General features: G+C 31.9%; 3 protein-coding genes across 3 annotated transcripts; all 3 read right to left on the reverse strand.

The window, feature by feature from the left end:
- Window positions 1-2,981: 2,981 nt before the first annotated feature.
- Window positions 2,982-6,514, reverse strand: LOC114749858 (rhamnogalacturonan I rhamnosyltransferase 1-like). The gene is made up of 8 exons (XM_028938400.1): window positions 6,030-6,514; window positions 5,057-5,124; window positions 4,875-4,963; window positions 4,620-4,785; window positions 4,212-4,501; window positions 3,848-4,052; window positions 3,612-3,769; window positions 2,982-3,298 (listed from the first exon to the last, which is right to left on the reverse strand). Exons 1-8 carry the CDS (start codon window positions 6,385-6,387, stop codon window positions 3,070-3,072), a joined length of 1,563 nt encoding a protein of 520 aa, XP_028794233.1. The 5' UTR covers window positions 6,388-6,514; the 3' UTR covers window positions 2,982-3,069.
- A 2,153-nt stretch (window positions 6,515-8,667) lies between these two features.
- On the reverse strand, window positions 8,668-11,305 carry LOC114749865 (rhamnogalacturonan I rhamnosyltransferase 1-like). The gene is made up of 8 exons (XM_028938404.1): window positions 10,793-11,305; window positions 10,494-10,561; window positions 10,246-10,334; window positions 9,941-10,106; window positions 9,562-9,851; window positions 9,263-9,467; window positions 9,007-9,164; window positions 8,668-8,917 (listed from the first exon to the last, which is right to left on the reverse strand). Exons 1-8 carry the CDS (start codon window positions 11,166-11,168, stop codon window positions 8,677-8,679), a joined length of 1,593 nt encoding a protein of 530 aa, XP_028794237.1. The 5' UTR covers window positions 11,169-11,305; the 3' UTR covers window positions 8,668-8,676.
- Window positions 11,306-14,405: 3,100 nt separating this feature from the next.
- LOC114749859 (uncharacterized) lies at window positions 14,406-18,817 on the reverse strand. The gene is made up of 6 exons (XM_028938401.1): window positions 18,360-18,817; window positions 18,169-18,272; window positions 17,198-17,295; window positions 15,440-15,648; window positions 15,038-15,087; window positions 14,406-14,784 (listed from the first exon to the last, which is right to left on the reverse strand). The coding sequence occupies exons 1-6, from the start codon at window positions 18,730-18,732 to the stop codon at window positions 14,734-14,736; spliced, it is 885 nt and encodes a 294-aa protein (XP_028794234.1). The 5' UTR covers window positions 18,733-18,817; the 3' UTR covers window positions 14,406-14,733.
- Between the last annotated feature and the right edge of the window lie 7,932 nt (window positions 18,818-26,749).

Genomic DNA, 26,749 nt, shown 5'->3' on the forward strand with positions numbered 1-26,749 from the left:
CTCCCCCATTTATGTTCCCATTCTCTTCTTCTATTCTAACTACATATGGTGAGTATAGAAATTACATAATTCCTTTTTCAATATTAAAAAATTAGCTAAATTTTAAAAAAATTCGTGTCGTTTTTTCCCTAAAAACAGTCCTTTTAATTTTCATTACTATTATTTGAATTTAAAAGATTTGTATTGACGACCTGGATCATTACAAGCGGGATAAAACTGTGACTTCTTGCTTTTATGTAACTAAACTAAAATATCATTTACTCCTTTTGATTATTTGTATTGGTACAAAAAGCCCCAGATCTGTCCCCGCCTTAAAAGAGATGTCACATCTCAAGTTTGGATAGAAATCAAATTATAATTTTAAAAGTACTTTTACGGTATACGAAGTAAATACGTGAAGGAGTTTGTCTCGTTCTGTAGAGAATGACTTTTAGGTGCTTCCAAACACCCTTTTATACATACGGGTTTGTACGTTAAATATTTGTGCATGTTATATTTTGATCCTCATGGAGAACAATTATTTGCATTGAAAATTATTTTCTTAATGAAAAATTCCTTGATTTTTAGAGACAAAGTAAAAAATATTTTATATTTAGAATTAAATTAAATTTCTATGTTAATTCTTATGTTTAGAATGAGAGAGCATAGAATATCATCACTTGAAATAAATTACTCCTCCGTTCATAAATATAAGACCCATTTTGTAGTGTAATTTACACTATAAAATAGATTTTATATTTAAGATCGGAGGAATATATTATTTATGATTATAAACACCAACTCGTTGCTTTTAAAAAAAAAAAATTACACACACACATACAAGTCATCAAGATCTCTCCTTTTCTTTTCCTAACACAATACTATTAAATGAGAGAAGTTTTATATATGTTATTATTGACATCATAATAAAAACAGTGACTCTCTCTCTCTCTCTCTCTCTCTCTCAAAAAAGGTGAGAAGTTCTCTCAAAATTTCTCTCATTCAAACTTGAACTTATAGAAATGGGCATTTTTATCAAAATGCTACACATAGTCAAATAAATTATCAAGTTATCATTTGATGAGAACTGTTTCTCAAAATTCTACTCCTCTATTTCTAAATGTAAATGTAAAATTTATTTTGCAATATAAATTACATTTCAAAATAACTTTTATACTTAGGACCCGAAGGGTATATTAAAATTCTGTTTTTGCCGGACATAAAACTCGTTCTTCCAGCAAACAGCTTTATTGAATACTTCTCACCATGTGGCATGTTGACAATTTACCTTACTGTTTGTAGCATCGTGAAGACTTTCTCGTAAGCCTTTTCAAAATTTCTCTTACAATCTTTTCCCAAGAGAAAATTATCATCTAAGGAGACAGATGATTGCAACTATAAACCGTTTGATTAAATTTACTAATTTGTGAAAGTTTTAATGAACCTAGACCGTTGCAATTTTATCAAAATGGCTCAAAACCAAAACAATGGCATAGCGGAAAAGAATCAAATCCAACAGAGGCCTTTGTCAGAGTTTGCTGCGGCTCTTGAGTTCCTGATTTTCAAAAGAGAAAGAAGTTTTTTTTTTCTCATTACATTCAATTTAAACCCATACAAATTTAATTTAAATTTGAGACCTCGTTCAAACGTGAGGAATGGCTCTGCCACTAATCAATCTATCATGAAAAAAGAGAGGAGAAGGTTGTTAAATGGTCACATTGATAAGAAAAGAAGGAAATTATGATTAAGATGAGAGGAAGCATGTGTTAGGTTGGATGATGAGGACCAAGAACTGTTTTTTTTTTATTTGATCTGATTTTTTTTATTTTTTATTTTAATTTTTTGGTGGTTCCAAACTTGGATAATCTCTGGGTTGCACATGTTGAAACCTTAGTGGTGGCAGAGAGCACATTCACAGGAACCAATAATAATAATAAGAGTGTATAAAAATATAATTGGAATGGAAGTACTAATTAATATCTTAGGGATGAAGTAAATTTGGGGACAAGAATCAAATACTAAATTGCAATGAAAGCATTCAGATTTGTCAGAGACTGAACCGCCCATGTGCTGCTGCCTCTGAATTCTGATCCTAATTTGTACCATTCAAGTAATTTTCAATGCAGCTACCTCCGCAACCATGGTTCGTTCTTTTTTTAAAAAATAATTGTGTTCCCATTTCACAGTACAAATGGAGCCGCCCCAATTATTAATTTTTACTTTTTTTTTACATCCACCTTTTTTCTTGTTTGTTTTTGTCATAGGTCTCATTGTTTTCTTTTCATAATATGAAGACACACAGTCTCGTATTTTACATCAGATTCTCATTCTCAGATGGTGTTTGTGTGTCCACACACACACACACACATAATGGACATCAAATTATTTGAATATTGCATCCCTTGTGGTGTCAAGAATCTCACTGAAATTATTCTGCAAAGTCTTTATATATAGTTCAAATATTTCTTTGTTTTTGGGCCTGAACTTTTTGCTTTTGAAAATGACTATCAGCCTGCCCATTTGGTTGGGCTCAATCTCAGCCCAACTAGAGATTCGGGCTTTTGTGATGAAGGGGAAATTTTTTGGGCCAGAAAAGCCCAAGGTTTGAGCTGCCCGCGGCCCCTCATGGGGGAGGGGGAGGCTTGACCCAAAATTGAATCCCGTATTGGAATTAGCGTTTATCAGTAATAAGTGATTATTTAGTGCATGCTTGGTTTCCAACAGAAAACCAAACACACCATTGATGAGAGGAAGAGCTATTTAGCTTACAGTTAGGGCTATCTTGAGATGATCTCTGTGTGCCACTAGCAAACATGAATGAAGAACAGATCAGACATACTCAACAAACGATATTATAGCAAAATGATGTGTGTGTGTGTGTAATACTTAACTCATTTTGTGGACGGTTGATGGTTGATAAGGACTAATGACCTTATCTTACAAACCTCAAAACCTCAAAAACCTTATTTTACAAACCTCAACGGCTCTACTTTCAAGTCCTGTTGAATGGGCCTGGAGTAGTCTTCGGAGCATAAAAACTCGCATTTGCTGCAACAGTTGAGGTCTTTATGGGGAAGTTTTGGTTGATTTTCAATCCATTATTGGGAGGCATTCTTGAGGATTAGCATAGAAATAATCCTCCAGCTTGGGTTTTACTGGAAACTGGGATCTTACTGTTGGACCACCTCTTCTGTTAGCATGAACTTCCTTCACAGCTTTAGCAAATTCATCCCAACTCAGCTTCCCCATCTTGTATTGATCTATTAAACGCACTAGAATATACCGGTTTGGAGTTATTGTGGTTCTAAACCCCAAGTACCTGCAGAATAATTGGTCTCATTATATGAATTTGGTCAAAAACTTGTTTAGGGAAAGTTATAGATGAGTCCCAGGCCAAAAATTAATTACTAATACATCTCCCGGAGAACTTGTGCAAAAAATCACAATATGAGTTGTAAATTTCTAAGTTTAAGTCATAAATATTGCAGGAGGACTTTCAAAAAAATATCAGTTAAATTCTAAACCAATGAATTCGATTTTTTTTTTTACGCGTCCTCCTACTATAATCAACTTGTTGGGAGCTATATGTAGTTTTCTCAAATTCTTAGGTATTTTGAGTTCATAAGATATACCTTCTGTGGCCTTCAACAACTTTAGCCATATTGCCAGGAAAGGTAGGCATAAAAATGTCACTTTCTATCGAGACAATATAATCCAATGCTGCCATCCTGTTTGAATGGTTTTGGAAGGGCTCAAAATCAGAGGGTTCTAATAATGTTTCCTTTTTAACCTGTTTCATGGGCAAAGTATATCAGCAAAAGCATATTATACCAAAGCACACAATATATAAGTTCAATCGTGGTTTTACCATATTTGGGAAAGCTTTTCTTAGAGGTGCCATTCTTCTTTCTCCCCCATATATATCCCCAGCTGCTATGTATATTTGCATTTGAGGATCAATGTCTAATGCCCTTAATGTCAGAGCAGTTTCCTCTGGAGTTAAAGGGCATAAACCATTTTGCCTTTTCCTTTGAGGGTCTATTTCCTTCTCTTTCCACCATGGATATGCGTACCTGGAGAAACAAAACTCCTAAAATGACTCTAATCTATAAAAGAGAAGGAAATTAAATTGATCATATATGAAACTTTTTCTCTAATAAGAGCTATTTTAAGACAGACTTGTGTGGATCTTTATTGTATATTTTGTGAGCGTCAATGATCTTTGTGCTGACCTCATTTCTGTCAGTACTTCCCTTTCTGTTTTATTGCAGCCTTCATAGCAACCAGAGAATGCCAACATGTCCATTTCGTATCTGAGGTGAAGAACTAAGAAAGGACCTTTTTTCCTCAGAATTCTTACAATTTTCTTCCCAACTTCTTGTATCGGAGCTGTGAATCGCAGGGCCTTGTAATTCACAAGGCAGCGCAGCTTTTGAATATCCACAGGAATGCCATTGTTGGCAATCCTAGCATCAGCTTTTGAAAAATGAATCACCCCATACTTTTTAACTCGAGGAAGAATCTGTAGTGTGTACACAAGATGCACGTAATATCTGCCATGCTCAAATAAGAGACCTTCATGCAAAAAATGAACCTCAGGTCTTTTCTGAACGGTGAAATAAAAGATATTGGGAACTTACTGAATCATGATAGTATGACAAGTTGGACCAACTAGCTGGTGGCATAGAATAAAGGTATCTTGTCTCCAGCTTCTTCTTCTCCTCGGGAGGAAGTTCCTTCAATATTTTTACTTCATTTCTCAAAGAGCTAATGAAATAATCTACGTCGAATATGTCTTCAAAACGACTGCGAAAATAAAAGGACAAGTGAATGTTGCAGAGTGATGAGAGCTCTTAAGCAATGATAAAATTTGGTCCATTTTTGAGCATAACTACCTACTGTCGTGCCAAAAGGAGGTATTGTCCAGCTCAGGAACTATGAATGTTAGATTTAAATATCTAGCAATGACTGCCATATCACTTATCTGCAGCAGAAAATTATCATGATCATGAATAAAAAATGGCTCAAGTGCCATGAATTTATAAAAAGGGGATTCAAATTTTGCTGATATACTCACACCAGCTCGCATTTGGTTCAATCCTCCATTGGCTGACACCATCAGATACCCATTGTTCTGGTAAGCCCCTGAAGATCAACATATCATGGAGTACACTAAAAATCAACTGGTTGCTTTTACTTTTTTTTTTTTTTTCCCTGCAGAAGTGTGGCTATTTATATTTGGTGGAGAAAAACACAAATGAAGATAGACTATTCTATTCGATCATGATCAATCATAATAAAGTGACATGCATGTATCCCCCTTAATTATCATATTCACGCATTAAACTCACGATATTGATATCTAAATTTTTGCATGGTGGTCAGCATAAGAGTGAGGCATTCCCCTCTATGCTCTATCTTTGAATATGATTTTATGTAGTTGTTTTCATGACTACAAAGGATCCAACTTGACATGGAATAGACCATCTAAATCTATCTCCTTATTCAATCTTAATAAAAAAAAGTAAGATTAACTAGTAAAATTGCAATGCGTAAGAAGATCAGATAATATTCTTGAAAGAGTTGAAGATTGAAGCAGCTTACATTCTCAAAAATTTCAACTTGCATAATTGCTATGCAATTATGGAATCTTTCTAGTCTAGTAGATAAATGATGCAGGAAATTATTATTTGTATTCATGACTACAACGGAAAAGGATCCAATTCGATATGGAATAGACCCTCTAAAGCTATCTCATTATTCAATCATTGTTAAATATACATACATACATACATGCATACATACATACATACATACATACATACATACATACATACATACATACATACATACATACATATATATATAAGATCAACTAGTAAAATAGCAATGGACAAAAAGATCAGATTTATATTTTTGAAAGACTGAAGCAGCTTACATTCTTAAAAATTCGAACTTGCACAACATGAGTGGATGTGAAGCTATCATGGAATTCTTATTGTATAGCAGATAACCAAGCAGGAATTAAAGCAAGCATATGGTGGACTCACTTTCTGGTGGACGCAAAAGGACTGGATAAGAAGAACGCAGCGATGAGATCCTTACACTCATTGTGTCATTACATGTTGTGCTCTCCAACAGAAGTATGCCCACCAACAACATGGCAATGGCTACAAGCAATAGAAGTTTGATCTTAGTCAGTGAAGAAAGAGAACTTATGCAACTCCTCAGATTGTCGCCTTTAACCCAATATTCCATACTAACAAAGTTTCTGGGTTTCTCAGCTTTAATCAGAATCAACTTGTTCAATATCTCCAATTCAACACCTCCAGCATCCTTAGTCTTGTTCACTGCTACTGCAAATTTAGGCTCTCCATTACCACCAATCTTTTCTTTCTCCATCTTCATCTTCACTTCCCTTCTCTCTACATGTAAAACCCAGAAAGTTGATGCATGCTTGATGAATAAATGTTAAGCTTCATATTACAGCTTCGACTAAGCTTAGAAAAAGTGGTCTCCTCGCCAGCTTTACCCTCAAGCTAGTTGTAGGAGCCACCCTCCTTGCATTGTTGTGCTAAATGCTTTTATGTATAATAAATTAATGTTAAACGTGTGTGTGTTTCATTTACTTTTTAGATAACGAAGCATTAAAAGGCATTAAGTTATGACAAATCCTTTGTTCTCAATGTTTAAAATTGCTGAACTGATTTGAAAATGAAGTAATCTCCATATGAATAAATATGATATTAATATTAAAAGACTAAGGAGTATGTCTCGCAATCCTTTTTCATGATATTAATAAATATGCTAACATCGTGTAATTATGGTGCAATGAATTGGCGACGAGAAATGACAAGTTTGAAAGCTTATCAGTAATTACGTTACGCGGAAGCTATATTAATATAGTAATTACAGCTTGAATAGACTGATGGTCTTTTAATTTCTTGACGAGAATATATATAATAACTTCAATATAGTTCTATCATTTAAGCTCCTTTAATTTATTATACTAAATCAGGTTCTTAATATAAGAGCTAATTGTGGGTTGAATTTGGCATGTTAATCCAATTTGTCTTCCATCTTTTTTTTAAAATATTCCCATTGATTTTAAGAGGTTCCTACTAAGAAATACTCATTTGATCCTATTTATAAGATAGAGAGAGAATGTCTTTTTTAGTCCTATTTATAAAACACTTCATTAAATTTTTAGCAAGAAGGTACATTTTTATCCTTCATTTATTATAGTGTAGACAGTTATTTTTTTAAAATGTGTATATATTAAATGGGGTAAAGTTGAAAAGTTATTATATTTTAATAGAGAGTTAATGCAGTTTAAGGTTTTTTTTTTTTTGGTCTGTATGAAACATGTTAGAAGTGCTTTATAAATAGGACTAGATGATTAACTCAAATAATCTAATGCACATGATTGATGAGGATATTTCAAGGAGACTAACACATAGTTGTGACAAATAGCTAATTTAACTAATTTTCTTGATATCTCAAAATTAGTTATCTAGCTATTATGACCGGAGATACTACCTTCGATTCTAAACATAAGAACTAGTTGACTAATTTGAATAGATTAAGAAAACAGGTCAAATTAGTTATTTGTAATAAATAGGTATTATTTTTCCTAAAATATTCTTACTAATCAAGTTTATTAGTTAGAATTATCATTACTAGAAGAACTATCTTGAAAAAAATGAATAAATATAAGAGATAAAGCGAATCGGAATCTTACATTTAGAACCAAAAGGTCTTGTATTAAGAACCAGAGGTAATAGTATATATATTGTTTTAATCTATCACTAAATATAACCATAATTCGCATTTAAATTCACAACAATTAGTGATCCATGTGGATTGATTGAACAAGAGATTTATCATAATATTGTGATTGCGACTCATTGTTGTCTTCTTCATTTACCTTGTGATTTCATTTTGTAATTCTATGACGAAAGTGTTCCGTACCATGAAACACGTTAATTTTCGTGTTTGGATCAATAATTTGTAATATATTATAATAATAAATTTAAGAGTTAATTAATTCAAGCAACCAAAAAAATTTAAAACTTATTGTCACTATCACGATCACAAATTCAAATCAATTTAATTTGATTGGAGGCGTAGTTATGTTATACAGACATTTTGTATTTAAAGATGTCAACATTGCTTAATTTCTGTCACAGGGACATGCATGGTGGATTTAACTTCCGAGATGTGGATATAGGTGATGCCTGAATGCTGGATAGCATTTAAAATTTATCAATAATGAATTTTTTTTCCCTTTTTCTCTTTTTGGAACTTAGCTATAAATAATAAATATTTACTAAATACTTAAAAAAATTTAAAAAAATTAACCATATGACTTGCTCAGTTTTTTTTTTTTTTTTGTTTTGACAGGAGCAGCAATACATGTCAATACCCAAAATAGATTCATTATTGCAGAGTCAATTTCCCCTTGGCCTTTGCAAGGTTACAACTATATCCCATACACATAAAAAAGGCTGATTCATAATAATAATAAATAAATAATACTGACAAAAATATCTTATAATACATCTTTGAAATGAATTCTTCTTCTCCCCTTCTCTGAAAAAACTTGAAAAATGAATTAATTCATAAAATTCGTCTGAACTTGACGTTCAAAACTTGAGAAAACCTGAACAATCTGGAGCTTTGGAACCCAGTTCATCATCAATGTAAGGAAGCATCAAGTGGTGGCAAACACTCTTGTGGATTAGTATAGAAGTAGTCCTCAAGCTTGGGTTTACCAGGAACCACTGTTCTTGTAGTAGGATCGCCTATATGATCTGCATGAGTTGCCTTCACTAAACTGGAGAATTGTTCCCACTTCAATGTCCCATTTTTGTACTGGTCTATCAGTCCCACCAGAACTTTTCTGTCTAAAATTATTGTTTTCCTGAATCCCAAGTACCTGAAACCAAACATATACACATACACACTTAAACCTTTTCCTGTATAGTTTAGCTTAGAATTTATGTTTACTGGGCTAAAAAACTGAACCTTCTGTGGCCTTCAACAACTTCTGCCATGTGGCCCTTGAAAGAAGGAACAAAAATGTCACTTTCTATAGAGACATAGTAATCCAGTGCTGCCATCTGGTTTGAGTGATTTTGGAAAGGTTCAAGTTCTGATGCTTCCAATAATGTCTCCTTTTTAACCTGCATTAAGGCACGTGCACATGTATATTTACACAGGGAAAGTGATTAGCAAGTGATGCTTAACAGTTGCAGAAATGAAAATATTGTATAATACTAACCAAATTCGGAAAAGCTTGTTTGAGGGTTTTCATTCTTCTTTCAGATTTGTATATATTCCCAGCTGCAATGTAAACTTGAATGTTTGGATCAATGCCCAATGCTTGAAGTGTTAGGGTCGTTTCTTCTGGGGTTAAAGGACACAAACCATCTCTCCTTTTCTTCTCTGAGTCTATCTCTTTCTCTTTCCACCATGGAAAAGCATACCTTAATTTCCCCCAAAAAATTGGTTAAACAGATCAAAACATCATGTCAAAGCAGTGATAAAGATTTAAATCACAAGAGGGGGAAGATTGCCAACCTCATTTGTGTTAACTCATCAACCTCTTGCTGGCTGCAGCCTTCATTGCAACCAGAGAAAGCAATCATATCCATTTCATATCTGAGATGAAGAGACAAGAAAGGCCCTCTCTCTTTAAGAATCCTAATAATCTTCTTAGCTACTTGCTCAATCGGAGGAGTAAATCTCAGAGCTTGGTAGTTCACTCTGCACCTTAGTCTCTGAACTTCCTCAGGAATCCCATTGTTTGCTAGCCTTGCATCTGTTTTTGTGAAGTGCACTACCCCATATGTCTTTATGCGAGGTAGAATCTGCATATATTAATAACATATAACAATGTCAGAACCTAATCTCCAAAAAAATTTTCATTCTAAGTTCTGTGTATGCGTAGGGTACATACCACTTCATAGTAATAAGTCATGTTAGACCAACTAATGGGTGGCATTGAATAGAGGGACTCTGTTTCAATCTTTTGCTTCATCTGGGGAGGCAGCTCTTTCAGTATCTGAACTTCATCTCTCAGTGAATTTACGAAATAATCCACATCAAATATATCTTGGAATTGGCTGTCATGTGAACCAAGATTTCAAAGGGGTCATTCCTATGGTGGTTTTATTACACCTCTAATTTTCATACTGTTGCTGCAGAAAAAACTTTTCAGGACTGAAATGTCAACAAAGCATTCTGATGAAATTTCAGACTCACCTGTGGTCATTCCAGAAGGAGGTATTATCCAGTTCAGGAACTATAAAGGTGACATTCAAATATCTGGCAACAGCAACCATGTCACAGATCTGCAGCACAAATATATAAATATATATTTATATATATCACCCAGAATGAGAAAAAGAGAGTGAAGGAGCCAGGGAGCTTTTGAAAATATAACTCATATATGCTATAGTAGTAAGTGATAAACTAAATGTGGAGAAACTTCTAGATATAGCAATTCTTACTCCAGCTCGCATTTGATTGAGTCCTCCATTAGAAGAAACCATTAGATACCCATTATTCTCATAAATCCCTGCATGCATGCGAGCAAAAGTCTGTAACTTTACATTCCATTCAACTATCTGTTTCTGAGTTCTTATAGGAGTTTAGAAGTTATGCTAAGTCCAAACTCTGTTGATAGATTGATGTGATTTTCAGTAGTTATAAAGAGCTTGAGAGACTGAGAAAGGAAATTGCATATATGATTGAGGGTTTTCAGGAAGTTTTACAGTGTGCTAGGAATATGGAAGATAAAGACACTTACTTTGAGGAGGAAAAGAATGTGAAATTGCAGAGTGATCAGTCTTGAAGAAGAAGGTGGGTTTGAACTCATCTCCAATGCCTTTACAGTAAACTGCAATAATGGTCCAAAGAAGCATGACACATGTGACTCTAAGTCCCCATGCCTTGAACTGTGATGAATTGGACTTATTGAACACCAACAGATTCAGATCATCACCCTTCTTCATATCTCCATGAAAAAACCCTTTTAATTTCTCAACTTTAAACCCTCCAAAACTGCCCAGTTTCTTCAGAATTTGAGCTTTGATCATCACTCCTAAGTAATTCATCTTGTTTTGATCACATCCCTTCTCCTTTGCTTCTGCTGAATCCTCAAAACCAATCTTCCTCTTTTCCATGCTTACTTATATCTGATATATTTTAAACTTGTTCCTATTTCTATATTTACAGAGCCAGCAAAAACAGAAGAAAACCTGATAGGTTATTAAGAAAAGAAAATGGAAATCAGAGAAATTTTTGAGGTTTTGGGAGTTCAAAGAGAAAGGGAATGCAATAAGAATGGAAGGAGCGTGATATGTACAAGAGTATTTAAAAGCAGAAAAACTTTTCCTTCTTTTAGAAGGCACGCATGGTCCAGTTATACTGTGATGTTGATAAAATTTAATTTATTTCCCCTTTGTCACAAAATTAATATAGTGCCTTCCTGTCATATTTTAATTTTAATGTTTCAAGTCCAATGTCAATGAAAAGATAAATGTGTTCAAGGACACTGGGTAATTTGCAAAGTTTCTTTCATATAATCTCATGAGTGAATATTTATAATAATTCAACTTTTATTTCATTAATCAAACAAGTTATTAGATTCTTAATTATGAGTAGTTATTAGTTACACTCACATAGGCGAGAAGATCTTACTAAACTGGGTGGTGCATTGGCCTGCATATTTTTAAATCTACTCAACTGCATTTTCTCTGTCTTTTTTTTTGGGGGGGGGGGGCTCTTCTTCCATTCAACCTTATGCTTTTGATTTTAATATTGCATCATTCTTTCCTGTTTTTTCCCTTCAGAATTAGATTTTCTCTATATTATTATTACTTTTAATCAGTATACTTGCTAAAACATAATCTTTCCGGTAAGGTGATCTGGTTTTTTGTAATTATTATTATACATGAAATATGGCTAGCCAATCATCCTATTTTATATGCACAATTATCAATTAAATACATAATATTTTGTTATAGTTATATAAAACCCTTAATCAAGAGTACTTGCTTGAGAGCGTCATGATATATATATAGAGATAATTAATCTTCGGACCCTTATAATTTCATTTAATTTTTAATTAGGTCCTTATAAATTTTTTTTTATTAGATCCTTTTACTTTCACCTGTTTTTAATTAGGCCCCTCTATTTTTTTTCTTTTTATTAGGTTCTTATAGTTTCACTTATTTTTTTAATTAGGTCCTTTGTAGTTTAAAAAAATTATTTATTAACTTGATTCATTAAAATTAATTTTAGTTTTAAATTAATAATCATATAATTAGACAAAATAATTAATATAATCTTTTAATATTTAATAATTAATCAGAATAATCAATTATACTTAACTATAAATTTTTTATAATTATATTCTAATTTTAAAAATTTTATTATTATAATTTGAATTTTATAATTATAAAAATTAGAATTGAAAAATAAATAATATATATCTTTAACTAAAAATTTAAAATAATATTAACATAAGATTATTATAATAATTTATTATTTATAGAATACTATTATTTATAGAATAAAGAATAAAAACTACAAGGACCTAAAATTAAAAATAAGACAAAACAATAAGTTCCCGATAAAGGAAAAAAATTATAAGGACTTGATAAAAAAACATGTGAAATTATAAGGACCCAATAAAAAGAAAAAAAATTATAGAAATTTGATTAAAAACTGATTGAAACTATAAGGACTTGCATATTAATTATCCCTATATATATATATATATATATATATGAGAACTATTTTATTTGGGGGTGGATGCTGGATGTTGAAAGAGATTTTTTTGGTGTATAGTGACAATCGAATTCAAGGTTGTGATTCAATGGAAGGGAATTTGAAAGAAAACATGGTGAATTGAGGAGTAAAGAGAAATTAAGAAGTTGAAAGTAATGTAAGAGGAACAAAGAGGGCATAGCATTTAAGAATTTGAGTGTCCATCATTCATTCAAAGATTAACGAGACTCAAATTAATTTGCTCCCTCCCTCTCTCTATGTACATAGACACATATACAATTAGAAAGAACACGTCTCTCCTTTTTTTATTTTTTGGGTCCTATTTATAAACTACTTCCAATATGTTTCATATAAATTAAAAAAAAAACTTAAACTTCATTTAGCTCTTCATTAAAATTAAACAACTTTTTAATTTTATCTCTATTTAATTTATATTACATCTCATAAATGCAAAAATTAACACAATAATTAATGAATGATAAAATTGTATATCCATATGAAAAATTTCTCACTTTATCCTATAAATAGAATAAAAAAAAATTTCTTTCTGTCTTGTAAATAGAACCATAAGAGTGTGTTATTTCACCATACGCCCCTTTTGCAGCCTCCTTTTTGAGTAAGAATGGAAGAATTTTCATTCAATCAACAAAATACATCATACAGGAACAGAGCTTCCTTACACACAACAATTAAGGCGGTGGAATGATGTACACAAGACTAAGATAACAGTTCCTACACTTTGTTCGCTGTCACAAAAATTTAGGTAAGTTGGATCTTATTTTCATATGATTCCTCCCATAGTTAATATAAGAAGTAAATAACTAATATACGAATATTAAAAAAATTAATTAAGTAATTTTTATTAAAAGAATTGGTCTTCGTTTAGGCAATTTGTGTGTCCATGCTATTTCATTTTTTTGTCATGCAGCCTGAAGGCCGAAATCTGGAATGAAAACCAAAACAACACTGAACAATTATTCGAGTCCCCATCTCAACTCATGTTTTAACTTTTAAAATTTTAAAACGACTCAATATATCAGTATATATATAGTACCACTCTGGTTTTAAATATAAAACTCATTTTGTAATATAATTTACACTACAAAATAGATCTTATATTTATGACCGGAGTAGTATAATTAATAGCCATATTACAACTCCCCTTAAATTCTGTATCATAAATGAGAAAATATGCCTTATTTTTTTTAGAAAAATTGTTACTCCCATAATTCAGACCCACCCCCCCCCCCCCAAAAATCTTGAACCCAGTTACCTGTACAGGCCCTTTCATCAGTTTTGGGTCAAAACTAAAAAGCCCAACGTCCAATTCACCTCCACGTTGTTCAGCGAGTCCAAACTCCCAAGTCCCTCATCCTTAATGGTCAAAAAACAGTCCCTCATCCCACAGAGACAGGTGAATGAAAAGAACACACCTTTTTCATTATTAAACAAGGACCCAATCCAGCATTAGCGATCAGCATACAAAAATCTGTATTCGGTCCCCCATCTGTTTTTCTGTGGCATAATATTGGTAGTAGCCTGGATGTTCTCTCATAAATCCTAATCAACAAAAGTAACTCCAGCTTCAAGAACTCTCATTCATAAATCATGGGGATGTAGCAAAACATAAAATATCAAGTGAATTAATTAACAATATCGGATCTCTCGACAAGCTTATATCTTATTGTTTGAAACGTTATATAAGAACCATACATAATAAAATTAACAAAATAATATCACCTGTACAACGCAAACTGCCACTATATAAGGGTATTACCAAGTTAAATAAACAACGAATCACAATTCCCGTCCTCAAATCTATACCGCCATAAATACTACACTAGAGACTGCTAAAATTTTCTCTCTCTTTTTACCAATCACCGATCAATCTGTCCGCATCAAGCAGCAAACTTCAGTTTCTCACTTTGGAGTATTAATCGAAAGCAATTGGGCATCCTAATTGGTAGCATCAGATGTTTTCTTCGCATGCTTCTCCTCTTCAACATCCTAAGAATTTCAAGAAGAAAAAAAAAGTGCAGCTAGTTTTCAGACAAGAGTTAACGAAGCAAATTCCATAAATAAACCTTGGGATTGCATCCTTAAAACACAAGATTTAACGAAGCAGATTCCATAAATAAACTAGCTTTCAGAACCAGCTATCATATTTTAACAGGAAAATAAAACCATAGGGAAGTTAGATCATTAATAAATTAAAGAAAAATTGAAACGCAAAGTGGATTCTAGATCTAAGAGCACTTACTGAATTGCCAATCTTGTCAAAATCATCATCAAGGCTGCCTTCGCCATCATCTGAAAGATGGACAAGATAATCAATATGATGTAGCGAGCCAGAACGATACCTTCACACATAGCTCATCGTAACAGAATGAATTATGGTTATTTTTTCCCCTGATAAATGAGTGGTGAATTTTGGCCCCAAAAAAAATGACTGGTGAACAAAGTAATCTGTCAAAATTTATGAATGCCCAACGTATTCAAAGATAATCGATTCTCAGGGGCTATAAGTAATCAACAATCAAAAGAGGAATAGCACATGCTCTTGCCCAAAATTATATCTACATGACAAGAATTAGCGACCCATCACCCACCAGGGAGCAAGTTTCTACAACCAAATCTGAAACTTAAGAAAGTATATTCAGACCTCCATCACTGTCTTCAAGATCGCCAAGAAGAAATGTATCCAAATCTTGCTCAGTTGAGGATGAATTAGATGATTTGCTCTTCCCACTTTTCCCAGTTGCCTCTACCTTTTCAGTTCCTCCAGTAACAGCTGTTTTCTCTACCTTATCATCCACTTTCTGCTCAGCTGCTGCTCGGAGGGTAACCTCCTCCAGATAGCGCTTCTCATACCTGATAGTAATTACAAACTTATAGAGTGATGGTAACTTTAAAATGTAACAAAATTGTCGTCATACACAAATCTCTGAATGGTGGCAGAGTTGTGGCAAATTAGAATATGATATTTTTCTTTTCCAACTTTTAATTTTCTGGGCATCCTTCTAAAAACTAGAAAGATGTACCATTCATTCATTATCATCTACCACATTTTAAGTTTGTCCAAAAGTGACTACATGAGAAAGCTTAGCCCAGCTTCCTCATATCTGCACAAAGGAACATAGTATTCCGTATGGCTTTTAAGATATACATGAGAAGGAAGAAGCTTCAGCTTGAGTCGATTTTACTCTATAAATGCGGCAATTAGAGTGTAGACACAATGGCATCAGTCATCAGAAGCAAGTCCCATATCAGCCTTCACTTACTAGATTCTAAATGTTTATCTGAATTTATCAACATTGACATACCTCCTTACGGCCATCCCCAAAGAGTCAACTCTGGCAGACACTAATAGCAAAACTAAATAAAAGCAAAAGCAGGAATGCCTAAGTAAGGTGCATGAGCCTCTTATTCGTAATTGGCAACAGATTCACAACTCTTCAATATGAATCCCCACATTGCCTGTACATTCCCCAGATCACCCTGGATCATAGAGGAACTATAAATATTTACTTTTAGGCAGAAATTGTATGGCTGGAAACCAAAATGTTAGGTTCATATGAAGAAATGTTATGATAAGAATGCAATTTCATTAGCTTTTAGACATAGCTGATACAACTTAAGCTTGAAGTTTTTATATAAGGTTTGAAAACAAAGAAGCTGACGGTGCAGCAAATTAAGCAAGATATCTCAAACTCAACCCCCGCCTCCATCCCAGAAACAAGCTAGTTCATAAAAAATGCCAAACTGGACTTTCAGTTACATATGATTTAATCGTTGTCATCCACTTAACTCATTGCTCTGACAATAGCAGTCAGTCTATCTTGCATGAGCTTTTCTAATTATCCATCAAAGGAATGAGGCTTCAGCTCTATATTTTCATCTTTACTGAACACTTTTGGAACTAACAATACTTCTATTCTCCCTATAGATATATTCAAAGCTGCCCAGCCCCCAACCTTGCATCATGTAACATTGTAACCATTATTAAAAAGATGCTGTGATTTTAAATGGCAGCATAATTATCAAATGGCCAATTCAAGTCATCTAAGATATCTCCATCGAAGTGTATGTTTCCATACATCCTAATGTTCATGAGGATAGAAAGAGCAGTGAAAATGTTAATACTTTAGAAGCAATTTTCAATGCATAGCCACAGCAATCAAACATTGGAATGGAAAAGTTGTACCATTACATATCTCCCTTTTTCATATTTCTTTTTTAAAATTGTTCCAGAATAATTTGATCAACATTAGAAAAACAGCAAGCAGGAAAGGAAAAAAAGATGATTATCATCACATACTCAGTGAATTACAGAGCTGCACAAGTGCCAACATAACACGTAAATTACTCTTTAAACAAGTCATGCCAGCAAAATGACTAATCAATATGCTATGGTACTTACGGAGCCACATGAGTGTTCACTAGTGTGAAATATATCTTCCAGAAGTGTCTTTCTTTCATAGCACGGGGGCATAATTCATATCTCAACCTTGAGATTTCCTGGGGAAAAGAAACAAATGTAAAAACTCGCAACTACTAGGCCAGCAATAATTCAAGTACATACATACATTTGGCAATTCCCACGTTACTTGGGTCTAAGACCTTTAAACTTTTTGCTGGAATGAAATAGTAACATTGTACTAGCAGGGAACAGAAAACCGAAAACTGGACTTATGTGGCAGAGGATAATAGTAAGAGGTCCAGTCCATCAATTTTCCCCCGTTTTCTGTAAAACACCACTGAAGGTACTACGTTATTGGAAATCGTCCATCTCAAACGGATTGACAATGTATGACAGCATAGATGATAATATCAGCGACTTTGAAACGGTTATTATAAGGAAAAAGGACACAACTGTTAGCACAGAGAGACCTGATAAATGGTTGAATCTCTTAACCCCGCATCAATATTTCTTTTCCATGAAAAGAAAGTTTGGCTAGCACAACTAGCACATATATTTGGCGGGAGTTCTAAGGAAACATCAGAAATGAAAACACAAAATAATCAACAATTTAACACAAGTTCAAAGAAGAGGGATTCTTTTCTCTCACTGCATTTCTGCCTTTGTCAATACGTGCATCAAACAAAGGAAGTTAGGATCAAGTAAGTAGACATGAGTTGAATCGTATTTCACACCACATGCTATCAATCAAGAAATTTCCTAGCTGCACAGAGGTTTAAAATGATATGCCGCTCTTCTAATTAGAGGCTTTAAGGACAATCTATAAGCAAATGAAATACGAAAAATTTCCTCACAGTGAAATGGAATTAACTAAATGTAGATGTGGACAACAGAGAGAGATCTGAAGTCTGCAATGGGGATACAGAGAGATCCAATACATGACGCACCTCGGGGTATAAAAACAGAATTACCTTAACAGTGGTTAGAACAAGAGTGGCATGCTTCTCCTGAAATTCATTAAGATCTTTTCGAACGTTGGAGGCCGCCGTAGTCACATCAGAAGCCTCCGGTTCATCTGCATTACCCAGCAAAACCGACAACCACTAAATAAACACAGGATAACAGATAATCCAAGAAATGCAAAATGGGAATTCTCAAATACCAGATTTGAGGGGGAAGTTCTGGAAAGTGCTGGAGGTAAGTCCCTTAACGAAGGATCTGAGCTCGTCGGTGACACCTAAGGTTTGGAACTCAGACTGAGAATAGGAAGGTGAAGAATCGTTAAAATTGGGAATGGAAAGGGGCACAGAGAGCTGAGGAGGGATGATATCAGAGAAGGACTTGATTTGATCTGCTTGTTTGAGAGCAGCAGTTTTGATTTGATCGGCTTTTTTGGAAGCTTCAGCGGCTAATTCTTTAGACTTCTTGGCGGTTTCGGAGACCAAATCGGCGAATTTGGAAGAGTCGGCAAGGGTTTGGGATTTCTTAGCAGCTTCTTCAGCGAAACTCTTAGCTCTCTTCCAGAAGTCCTCCATTTTCGACTCTGCTTCTCAACCGGGATTTGTATTCGGTTGCTCAGTGCCAAATGGGATTTAGATTGTCAGCCAAGCGAACGTCGTCATATGAGGAGCAACGTACAACAGCGTTTACGAGGCGGAAGGCTTTCGCTACACGACATCGTTTTTGGGATGGTGAAGGAAAAATGAAGTACTCCTCCGGTCCTTATTATAAGACCCCATTTGACTTTTTATTTGGTCCTAATTATAAGACCCCAATCCATTTTGTCTCTTATATTTATGCATTTTTTTCCAATATAATCCTTCTAATAATGATAGTTTTAGCCAATATACCTAATTAGCAAGGATATTTTAGGAATGACAACACTTATTTATTATAAATAACCAACTTAACTTACTTCCTTAATCTCCTCAAATAAGTCAATTGGGTCTTATAATTAGGACCGGAGGAGTAATTAATACTAATATACTCCTCGGGTCAATAATACAAACTTAATTATTAAGTTAATTTTGATTTTAAATAAAAGACCTATTTTTTATATTTATCAAATTTTTTAAAATTATCTTTATGGATACTTCTTCAATAATAGTCAAGTAGAAGAGAGAATTATAGTGTTTTAAGAAAAACACGTTATATATCTTATAATTAACTTATCTAACTTTCTTAATATAATCAAATTAGTTAAATAAGTCTTATATTAAGGACTGAAAGAGTATTACTTTAATCTTTATTAGAAATTTTATATGTTAAAAATTAAACCACAAATATTAAAAATTAGGATATGAGTATGAATATATCAATGTATGATACTCATCCGTTTCTTAATATAAGATATATTTAACTAATTTGATTAAATTAAAAGTGGGAGGTATATTAGTTAATTATAAGAAATGTGACATATTTTTTCTAAAATATTATAATCATCTTTCTTAAAATTTGTAATCAATGATATTATTTATAAATTAGAAAAAATAACTCAAAGTTTAATTGTATAGGAAATTGTATAAGAAGTGTTACTAGTTTATATATTATAGATCAAAAACTATATTTTATTGGCTGGCAAAAAAATAGATTTTAGTGGAATATTTTTATTAGTTGTGACATACTACCTCCCGTTCTAATTATAAGACTTTGTTAACTTTTTTTTATAGACTACAAATGAAATCTTATTATTAAGATAAGAAATAGTATGTATAATTTGTGGTGCATAATCTCGTTAATTGAAAAAATTGTTTAATTCTTTCTTTTGCCATCCATTTAGGCTTTAGCATATAGAGTACTTCTCCAATTTTTAATATAAGACCTATTTAACTAATTTGATTAGATTAAGAAAGTTAAAAAGTTAGTTAATTATAAGAAATGTGACACGTTTTTTTCTAAAATACAATAATCATCTTTCTTAATACCCCATCTTCCTCTCCTACTTGATTATGGTTGAGGGAGTATACATATGAGTAATTTAGAAAAAAAATTGATAAACATAAGAAATAGGTCTTATATTTAGGACCAAAACTAACTGAACAATTGGGTCTTATATTAAGAATCCAAGGAGTATATGGGAAGACAGTTTTGTGTAGACACGGAGTATATTGCTTTTTAACAATTCATTTTTGTTACTCCTCCTCCGATTCTAAATATGGGACCTAAATAACTAACCTGAATATATTAAAAATATTATTTTAATTATTTAATGTGATATTTTTTTCCTAAAATGTCCTAATATTCTTTCTTAATTTACTACTTGTCTATCAACAATAACACGTTTTTTTTTTTCAGAATATTATATTTTGAATGGTAATATGATTTTATCAACAATGCACTGAGTAAATTATATTAAATGTGAGATTCGACCGACCCGACTCAATATCATCCGTGTATTACAAAATTCTGGCTGGTAGTTGATTGATTTCAAACAAGTACTCAATTTCCCTATAAAAAGCATGCTGCGTGCTCTCTCCCCCCCCCCCCCTCCCCCTCCCCCTCCCCCCCATCAATCTCTAAATATTATTTTTAATTTTAATATCTTCTCTTGTTTTTTCATATAGAAGTTATATGGGGAATGAATTTGATTCTAAATATGAGATCCTAATCCTATTTATCTCAACATTTCTTTTTTTCCTTAAACTAGTTTAGCTAATTTATAAACTGATATATAATCTAATATTATATAAAATACTTTAAAAAATTATGTCACATTTATTATAATTAAATGATTTATTTGATTTTTTAATGTACTCAAATTATTTGAGTAAATAATATCCTTTATATATTTTTATTTTTAAAATATATAACATTATTACTTTGCTACAATTTAATATTATAATATTACATTTTTTTTGGTAATATTTTTATCGTAGAAGTCTAACATTTTTTATAATTTATTATCAGGATATAAAGATAAACCTTAAATTATTTTTTCATACATAAATATAAGAAAATTTTTAGAAATCATAAATTATTATATTAAATAAACAACTAAATTAATTGAAGTGGGGGTGAAAATAACTGGCCATTTCCCAACGAAATAAGCGATCTAATCAGATGATATTCTGATACTGTCACTTTTGGTACGGGATTTTTGGAAGGGAGGGGAGGGGAGTTGATCCCCTCCCCTTGTTTGGCTGGTGTAATTTTTTAAGAGGGAAGGGAAGCCCCTCCCCTTCCCTCGTTTGGTTAAGATGTTTTTTAAAAAGGGGAGGGATTCTTCTCCCCTCCTCTTCCCTTCTAGCCTCCCCTCCAAAAGTGAGGTTTTTTTGGAGGGAAGATGAGAGATAATATTTTAATTCCTTGTATACCCTTTTGATTTGTTAACCTCTAATCAGTCGTAAACATTTCTACATAAGAGAGTTTTTTTTTAGCATCTAACAAGAGATTATTAAGATAATTGTCTCCAAAATTAGTGAGCATTTGTAAACTTTTTTTTTCTCTTCTTCTAATTCCAAGAGATTGTTGGTATTTTCTTTCACCTTCAAGGTCTTTTCTCTGATTGAAATCTATCACTCGTGACTTTTTATCTTGATATTTTATAAGTGTGTGACTATGTATTGTAAATCAAAATTGGTGAATTGTATTATATATATATAGTTATATCTTAACAAAATAAAAAAGTGAGAAAATTCATTTAAATTTTATGAGGTTAAAATAGTCCATTTTTTATCAGAACAAAATAAGGTATTATTAAAATTACTCCCTCCCCCCCCTCCAATCAATCCAAACAGGAGATCATTAAAATCCCTCTCTTCCCTTCCTCCTCCCTCCCCTCCCCTTTGTAGCTACCCTCCCCTTTTCTCCCCTCCCCTTCCCTTGATTAAAATCCCTCCCCTCTCCTTCCCTCTATCGAGCCAAATACAGCGTTAGAGAGAGGTTTGACTCGTTCAAATTTTACATTCTTATATTTTATTTTAATTTTTAGTTTTTGAAAAGCTTTCTATTGTATCTTTATACGAGACACGACTCTAAGACTTCGTCCGGTTTGGAAAAAAAAAAATGGAGGGAGGGAGATGGAAATAAAGTTTAAATGAATTCAATTTCAAAAAATTAAAGAAACAACATTAAAAAGTTTGATCATTTTTTATTATTTTATCTTACATTTTTATTTGATTAAAATTTTATAATCTCATTTTTTATATTTTTTTAATTGAACTCATTAAAAAAAAAATTTCCTCATTTCCTTCATTTTTCTGGTAACTGACACTTTTTAGTATTTTTCCCCTCTCTTGATGAGCTAGCATGATGCTCAAGTGTTTTCCACACTTAAATTATAATTTTTCTCTTATTATCAATCAATTCACATGAAAAACCATAATTATCTTATATCCATTTAAATAACAACAATAATAACAAGTAATATCTCCTGTTTTTAATATAAGAGTTAACTTGACTTTTAATTTGATGCTAAATACATGATCTTAGTCCATTTTATATTTCATATTTATCTTTTTTTAAAGTAGTTCTCGTAAAATTGCACATATTAAAGATTCTATCAAATTATAATTCTCGCTAATACACATGATAGTAAGGGTATCTTATAAAAAAACCTATTTATTGCAAATAACTAACTCAATAAACTTTCTTAATCTATTCAAACGAGATAATTAGCTCTTATATTAAAGACTGGATGTGGTATTATTTGGTGAGTTTGCCTATATGAATCATACAATGGGTTGTTAATACTTAATTACACAATCAAAATCTCAAATCCAAATATTCATTAATTAGAGGCATGGATCTTACAACTAAAATTCGGATTTGCTGAGATTTCATTTTTTAAATATTTTTTTTACGTAGAATAAAATCCCATTATAAATTTGTGGTAATGTTTTAATATATGTATATATATACAAAGAGAGAGAGTTTAAGTTATACAATCATAAAATGTTATATTCTAGTGTTGTTTATATTCCTCTTCTTTTTTTTTTACTGTGTATTTATATATCTCAACGAATATCTATCATTAAATATACTACGTCTGGTTCTTAATATAAAAATTAGTTTAATTTTTATTTTAGTTTTAAATATAAAACCTCAATTCTTTTTGTCTTTTATATTTATTTATTTATTTAAGGCAACCCTTATACACTTGATTAGCAAGTATATTTTAAAAAAGACAACCTCTATTTGTTATAGATAACTAACTTAACTAATTTTTTTAATCTATTTAAATTAGTTAACTAACTCTTATATTAAAGATCAAAGGCAGTACTATAATGTCAAGGAAATTTTTTTGGTTATATAAAGTTTATGTCAGCTGGGTTCCAGGAAATCACCAAGACCAGGATATACTTCTAGATTCAAAAAGCACTTACAGATATATTTACAAATACTACCTATCAATAAAGTTTTTATGTCGACAATAAGATTCGAACTCATAACTTTATAAATTATAAATTAACTCCTTATCAATTGAACAACTCCTGTTGTAGCGTCGAGGAAAATTGTCTTCAAATATAATGTTTTCGTTGAGTGTGTGACAATAAATGGACGTTAATTTTGGCTGACCCAAAATTTTGTTTCGCACAATCACAAAAACTGCGACCCACACTCATCCCAGTCCAGTTACATTCTAAAACGCTATAAACCACAAGCCCCTTTCTTCTCCCTCTGTTTTTTTTTTTAATTGAACCCACAAGCCCTTAAGATATTAGTATTACTTCGTATGTTCGTTAAAATTAACGCGTTATTTCTTATACCATCAACGTCATTAACCCTTCATTTTCTCATTTTAGATTCTTTTTATATGGTACCACCCTAGTCCTCAATATAAAATTAGTTAATTAATTTAAATAAATTAAGAAAGTTTATTAAGTTAGTTATTTGTAATAAATAAGTTCCTTGTCCTTAAGAATATTCTTGATAATCACATGTATTAGTTAGAACTACTATTTATTGGAATCTTTAATATGTGTAACTACTACAATGACTTTTTTTTAAAAAAAAAGATAAATATGAGATACAAAGTGAATTTAGGTCATATATTTAGGACCAAATTGAAAATTAAACTAAATTTATACTAAAAATCGGAATGTAGTATTTATAGTTCTGGTTTCCTAATTATATAGTCCGAATTATGTATGTGTTTTTCTTTTGTGTTTTTATTGTATAATATATTCATCTAATAAACTTGTTTTTATAGATTTATATTAAATGATAGTACTACATCCAGTGTTTAATATAAACGCTAGTTAGGAGTTGAATTCATCTTAAATAAGAGACCTCATTCTATTTTCTTTTCCAAATTTATAATTTTTTTTTTAAAAATATCCTTATTCATCATAAAGGTTTCTATCAAAGAATAATCTTAATGCGCATACTTAAAGAGGACAATCTAAAAAAGTCAACACATATTTTGTTATCTAACTTTTATATTAAGGATATGTGTTAGTATTAATAGCCAAGGTAAAAATTTATATATTAATAATGAACATGGGGAAGAAAAAAATGTAGTTTATGGCTATGAAAAACTGACGGGAGGATAAAAGTACATAGGTTGTTAGGATGGACCAAATTGGAAAGTAGGGATCCCCATGAGGTGCTACTATGGAATCTTGCAGTGGCCTCAAAAAACTTCCAAAAAAACACGCGCGCGCATGCCCAGATTAAGCAATGAATGTAAATATGTCTTCTTTTTCGTATTGAGTACTACCCCCGCTCCTAATTATAAGAGTCAGTTGATTAATTTGAGGAGATTAAAAAAGTGAAATTAAGTTAGTTATTTGTCTTAAATATGTGTTGTTTTTCCTAAAATATCATTGCTAATCAAGTGTATTGACTATAACTATCATTGTTAGAAGGGTTACTTTGAAAAAAAAAAGTATAAATATGAGAGACAAAGTGGATTGAAGTCTTATATTTAGGATCAAAATAAAAATCAAACAGGGTCTTATATTAAGGATCAGAAGTAGTATAATACTGAGCATTGATTATGATTTGTTTGTGCATGTTAAGTATGTAATAACCCCGAGCCACCTGATTGCTACCTCCGGTTTTTTAATATAAGATCTCATTTGATTTTATTTTGATCGTAAATATAAACCTTAATCTACTTTGTCTTCCATATTTATCTTTTTTTTTTTTACCAAAATAGTCATTCTAATAATAGTAGTTCTAACCAATAAATTTGACTAGTAAGGGTATTTTAGAATAGACAACACCTATTTATTATAAAAAAACTAACTTAACTTATTTTCTTAATCTATTTAAATTAGTCAAATAACTCTTATATTTAGGACCGGAGGTAGTAGTATTTGAAAAAAATTAAAAAAACTAAAAAATACTTAATTATAACATATATTACAAGATCTTTCTAAATATCTGTATGTATTATTAGATTATATATTAGTTTATAGTTAGATAAACTAGTTTAAAAAAATAATAAATATAATACTTTAAAATAATTATTTAATTTTATTAATATTTTAAATTAGTCAATTAAGTATTATATTAAAAACCATAGTCTAAAGGTAATACTTTTTTATATGTTGGTATTAATGTAATACTAAGACAACAAAATGATACGACTACTTGTATGTACGCTTTCAAAGGGAAAAAAAAGAATTAGTGTTTATAAATATTTATGAATGATTTTTTCCGAGGAAAAAAAAAACACACACACACACAAAGTTAATAAGATCACATGCTGCGAAGAAGATAAGATTATACATTAACCTACGTACATGTCTAACAGAAATACAAATAATAATTAATATAATTAAAAGTAGAGAAAAAAAATGAAAGAGAAAAATTCGTTAGGTAGTTGATGAAGTGACCTAAACTTAGGGTTTTGGTCCCTCCTTGTGTCGGCCACAGGAAGGGGATAAGGACGACAACACATATATTACTCGTACTACAATATAACCTAATTACAAGACACACGAATTCAGGGGCAATACAAAACTGTGTGTCCATTAAGAAAAATGAAAAAAGCTAGTTAATTTAAATCTGGGTGTTGTGTAAAATGGTATAGCTCCCATGTTTCACGGAGCTACAGGTATGTTCTTGTTGTGTATAGGCCGTCGTCTTCTCACTCTGCTATAATCCATTGTGAAATACTGTGAAGGATCGTCTCCCTCCTCCTTCTTCCCTTGTCCCTTTCTTCTTCCCCACCCACCTTCGTCTTCTGCTCTCTTTCTTCTTCCTTCCCTGTAAATGTTGTTTCACAGATCATCGTTTCATTAATTCACCAGTTAAACTATCAATCTATGGATGCTTTGTGTGGTTGTTTAATGGGATATATTTTAATGCATTATTTATTAATGTATACCAGTCTGCTTAGGTAGATCTCCTGGGTTCTGACATATTTCAGTAAGACACATGTTTGATGTATTTACATATTCATTCATCATTATTAATAGATTGGGCCTAATCTCCTAGTTCATGTACTCCACAGAGAGTGTGAATTTCTGGGGCTAAAAAAGGTGAATAGTGGCTGAGGCCATGTGGGGTTGTTATGGCATTTACAGTATTCAAGAAAAGGAAATTGGCCAGGACCCCAACTATGATAGAGATAGATATGAGATAGTATGAAGGAGAAGTTTT

Source organism: Neltuma alba, unplaced genomic scaffold, assembly GCF_004799145.2.
Source record: "Neltuma alba isolate B1F8T4 unplaced genomic scaffold, ASM479914v2 tig00006205_pilon, whole genome shotgun sequence".
Taxonomy (NCBI): Eukaryota; Viridiplantae; Streptophyta; class Magnoliopsida; order Fabales; family Fabaceae; genus Neltuma; species Neltuma alba.